This window comes from Oreochromis niloticus, unplaced genomic scaffold (assembly GCF_001858045.2).
Source record: "Oreochromis niloticus isolate F11D_XX unplaced genomic scaffold, O_niloticus_UMD_NMBU tig00007297_pilon, whole genome shotgun sequence".
NCBI classification, from domain to species: Eukaryota; Metazoa; Chordata; class Actinopteri; order Cichliformes; family Cichlidae; genus Oreochromis; species Oreochromis niloticus.
Genome location: NW_020328471.1, coordinates 9088 through 13704, shown reverse-complemented (window position 1 = coordinate 13704; position 4617 = coordinate 9088). Strand labels below are relative to the sequence as shown.

General features: G+C 42.5%; 1 protein-coding gene across 1 annotated transcript; it reads right to left on the bottom strand.

The window, feature by feature from the left end:
* Positions 1-652: 652 nt before the first annotated feature.
* Positions 653-2457, bottom strand: LOC109199108 (sodium/calcium exchanger 3-like). The gene is made up of 3 exons (XM_019354435.1): positions 2427-2457; positions 1504-1782; positions 653-945 (listed from the first exon to the last, which is right to left on the bottom strand). Exons 1-3 carry the CDS (start codon positions 2455-2457, stop codon positions 653-655), a joined length of 603 nt encoding a protein of 200 aa, XP_019209980.1.
* Positions 2458-4617: the final 2160 nt, after the last annotated feature.

The window sequence follows — 4617 nt, the reverse complement described above, 5'->3', positions numbered from 1 at the left end:
TTGTAAACATTCGACTCCTTATTTGATGCAGTGCTCCTCCACTTCCTCAGTGAAGAACATGAAGCTGCAGAGTTGATGGTTTGAATGAGAGACTAAAGGAAACAAAGGTATTTTTCCTTCAATGCTCACAGGTTTGTGATCCGTCTCAGTGGTCTGATCCTGGAAGTGAGCTCCTCAACCCAAAATAAACACACCTGGCTTTAAAGTGAATAAAGCAGCACTCCTCTGACTGACCTGACCTTCTTTTCACCTCTGAATCTCCGTCACAGTCATTCTCTGTCACTCTCCGTCTGCTCCCCGTTAACTATCCGCAGTAACCTTTCGTTTTCACGCTCTCACCCTCCAAAAATACTTCCTCTTAACCCTCATCTTCCAAGTAACAATGAATTGTTAAAATGCGCTGTTTACACATGCTTAAATGTAGTGTTTGTGAACATGTATCTGAAGCCCTATTAACCAGATGAATCTTACACTTGTTTTGTGTTAAACCGTGGACTAAATGGACTGAGAGTCAACGATTTTGTGTGTGCTGCTGTGCAAAATTCTTCTGGAACATTCTTCATCTCCTCTTTAAAAGCCGTTGATGTGACAGTAGGCTCTAGGCTGGAGAAGAGGATGTAGAGGAACCACAGACCCAGGAACAGGAGGGTGGTCAGGAGGCGGGACACTTCGGGCCGCCAAGCTCTCCGCCGATGGAGGGCCGGCGTCTGAACAATAGCACGGACATGCAGATGAACGTGAAGATGGTGAAGAGCGTGACGGAGAACGCCAGTGATCCAGGATCCACCCGGAACTCCTTTCCTTTAATTCTCCAGTACACGGCGGCCACTGACCATGCCACTCCGATCCCCAGGAACACGTTGACTGCGTTGCTGCCAGTGACATTTCCAACCGATGCGTCGGCATGCTGGTCTTGTATGGCAGCCACTTTGCTAGCAAAGGTGTCTGGAGAAGGAAAAGGTGGAAAATGTGAGTCACACACCTTCACACCCCAGAAATTTTTTAAATAGAAAGCAATTAGATGATTCCAAAGAGACAAACAATGACCAAAAGATACAAAAAACAACTGCAAAGGTACAAAATGATTGACAGAAAGTCAAAGCAACTACAGAGAGATCCAAAATTACTTTAAAGAGGCGCAAAGCTTGTGTCCAGTAAGATGACTGAAATGATTGAAATGATTCAGAGACACAAAAATGACAAAAAGTGACTAAAAACAATTAAAAAGATGCAAAATGACAAAGAGACATAAATGGCCAGAAAGAGCAACAAAACACCTACAAAATCACACAAAAGATACAAATAGATGATTATAAACAGATGCAAAATGATGCAAAATGACTGAAGGACACAAAACAACTACAAAGTTACAAAGTGACACTACATGCACTCATAAATCTGGGTATTCTCCCATAATCCATCCAATACTCAAAACAATCAAATCATCCACGCTCCTTTCTGCCTTTTCTTGCTCTCACACAGTGAAACGGGACATTTACTCACCTGGAATGGAAGTTCCCAGCGCCACAAACACCACGGCGGTCACAGTGTCCCGCAGCCCCACGGTGCAGCCGAAATGCGATGCCAAATCCCCGATGATGGCGGTGAGGAGCCCGATGGCGCTGATGGACACGAAGAAGCAGGCCCAGCCGTTCCAGTACTCTGTTGGCGGGACGCAGGCAAACAGAACCTTCCAGAAGACGGTGAGGAAATGCATGACGTAGTCGTAACAAGATGGAAGGCGCTCCTCACGACCTTCCTCCTCGTCATCATCGCCATCACCTGGAGGAGCCAACACACAGTGATATTTTTTACAAGTTACAAACAGCACGGAGGTCATACTACTCAGAGTACTCAGGGGTTGGACACAGTAGTGACCTGGGTTTGAACGTCACGAGGAAGGACTTTTGATTCTGTAGTGATGTGTGGGATTTATGTCCTGCCAGTTTCATGCGTGGCAGGATATTAATCCCATAAATGTTCTGTTGTAGTCGTAGCTCTCTAACCCTGAGTGACCAAACTATTATAGCACCTTAAAGGACAGCGGTCTTTGACTTTTGCACAGGAATACTTTTAAAAATCTTTATCATACTTTTACTGGTCCTTACCTATTACATATTTAAATCATCTCTTACTTCATACAAACCCGATTGTCCTTGTTTTGTGGGGAAAAAAATCTTTTATTTAACATAACAAACACAATGAAATCAAAACCCATCATGGCAAAAACACAACATTTTTCATTATCCACTCCATAACAGGGGCTAATTCCTGTAAAAAGCTATGAAAAGTTGTAATTAATGATATAGGAAACATTTTTATAATAAAAATATCACAGCTACACATGGAAATATGCTTCAAGGAATACAGTTAACTGACTGTCTGCAGAGATCTGTTGCTTCCACTAGATGGTGGCCTTCACTTACAAATCTGACCTCCACCGACCTGACCCTTCATGCCTGAAAAAGGCGGCTATTTAAAATATTAGATTTATTATTTTTATTACACTACAGACTAGAAGCATGCTAATATGTTTTACTGATTGGAGGAGCAGTTTACAGCAACATTTGGTGCTTTGTTTAGGGATTGAATTACGTCTAATTCAAGCATCTTTTTCTCCTTTAGCATAATTTAGCTGGAATGTTATTACGGTTTTACATTTCAGTTAAATCACACTGTCACACAGAACTCAATGACAGACTGACAGATTGGTGTTTCCATAAGAACAGATGACTATTTTCCTCAATGTGTTTTTCTATAAACATTTACAGATCAATGCCTTTGGAAGTGACACAATAAAACAACAACATTACAAGCTAGCATGTTTTTGCGCATATGACATGCTGTAGATGCTGTCTGAATACAATAAGAGGAACACACTGGGCTACAGGGACCAGGAGAGGTGGGTGTAGGACTAGACAATAATGATGATTAAACACCTCAGCGACCCGGGGCAGTGTTGGGAAGGTTACTTTTAAAATGTATTCCACTACAGAATACTGAATACATGCCCCAAAATGTATTCTGTAACGTATTCCGTTACGTTACTCAATGAGAGTAACGTATTCTGAATACTTTGGAATACTTAATATATTATCATGCTGTTTACAACTACATGAATGTCCTATTGCTGTGATTTATTACTGTTACTGAAGGTACGTAGTACGAAACGTAGTAAAGGGACCTCTGGCTAATACGTCGGGTTCGTGTCGGGCTGGTAGCCGAAAACTAGCTTTACTTTTTGTCTGGGTCAACTTTGCTTGCGGGAGACAGAGAGAGGCGTTGAAAGGCTGCTCCAACGGAACTTATTTTTTCCGGAGGAAAACAAGAACACAGTGTACAGTTGAGTCTTAATAGCTTACTTACAAATGGGCTCGTCAGGCACTCTTCTTGGCTGCAGTGGTTATTATTATATTTACATGCTTCCAGCTCCCGTTTTTGCTCCGTGACAGCTCGGACTTTTCCTTTCTCTCCCTCCCTCGCTCACAGACACATAACGGGTATGGTAGTCCATTCTCCCTGCAGCACGGACTACACTGCCCATCAGGCTACATTCTTTAGGGCCATGCCTGTAGCATTCTGCCTTTTAGCTTAGCACAACAACAACAACAAAAAAGCGCTCTCTCACCCAGGAAACACGCAGAGAGAGAGCGTCACCCTGTAACCATGGCAACCGTAACGCTGCCGCCTGGAACAACAGAACACAGCTGTCAAACAAACCCAAACAATCCTGACCCGCGACAATATGAAACAGGGAAGTACCGCCGTGTATTCCATTTATTTCAACAAAGTAACTGTATTCTGAATACCACCTTTTTAAACGGTAACTGTAACGGAATACAGTTACTCATATTTTGTATTCTGAATACGTAACGGCGGTACATGTATTCCGTTACTCCCCAACACTGCCCGGGGTAGGGTGTTCCCACAGCTCTGCTGCTACTCTGCTCTCTCTGGCTAAGGGCAACGTCTCTGTGATGAATCAGCTGTTTATGTGCTGTTTGTGTGCAAGAAGAGGAATGAATCTTTTCTTATTTATCTGACTAACTTTTGGGGCGAAGATACAATGTAACAAATGCACACTGAGTACATACTGTGTATAAAAACAGATGTAGCTACCAGGTCTGGAAAATAAAGCCATTCTGAATGAAATTCTTTTAAATCACCAGAAAGGTGGGAACTCTTGAGGTTGCAGAAATGAGACTTGTACATGAGCTCCATCACCTTGCTGATGCATTTATGCTCTTAATTGGTAATTTTAGATGACATAAAAAAAAACATGAAGGTCATTTTGTAGCTTTTGAGGATAGAGGATAAAGCAGGGTATGCTTCATCATGGGATTTACAAGTCACCCACGTAGGAAGAGGCAGTGTCCCTTAGATTCTAATTCAGATCCACCCCTCCCTTGGCTGATGATGCCACAACGCTAATCAATTGGTGAAGTCACAGTATATCTTTTATATAAAGTCTGTGACCCTGGTATAAGGTCCCGCCTTGGTGAAATCGCCATTTTACCCACAACAATTGAAAAACTGGGAAAACTCTGACACCTCATTATTAAAACAAAACAAAGAGGGCAGACTTCATGTTGCCTGAGTGATTTTGAGCTCACTGCT

Bases quoted from the DNA above. Each gene is read 5' to 3' on its own strand.
- LOC109199108 (XM_019354435.1), bottom strand. From the start codon at position 2,457: ATGAAGGGTCAGGTCGGTGGAGGTCAGATTT. The intron at 1,783-2,426 runs GTAAGTGAAGGC...TGGCTCCTCCAG, and splicing joins GGTCGGTGGAGGTCAGATTT to GTGATGGCGATGATGACGAG. The intron at 946-1,503 runs GTGAGTAAATGT...TTCCTTCTCCAG, and splicing joins GCTGGGAACTTCCATTCCAG to ACACCTTTGCTAGCAAAGTG.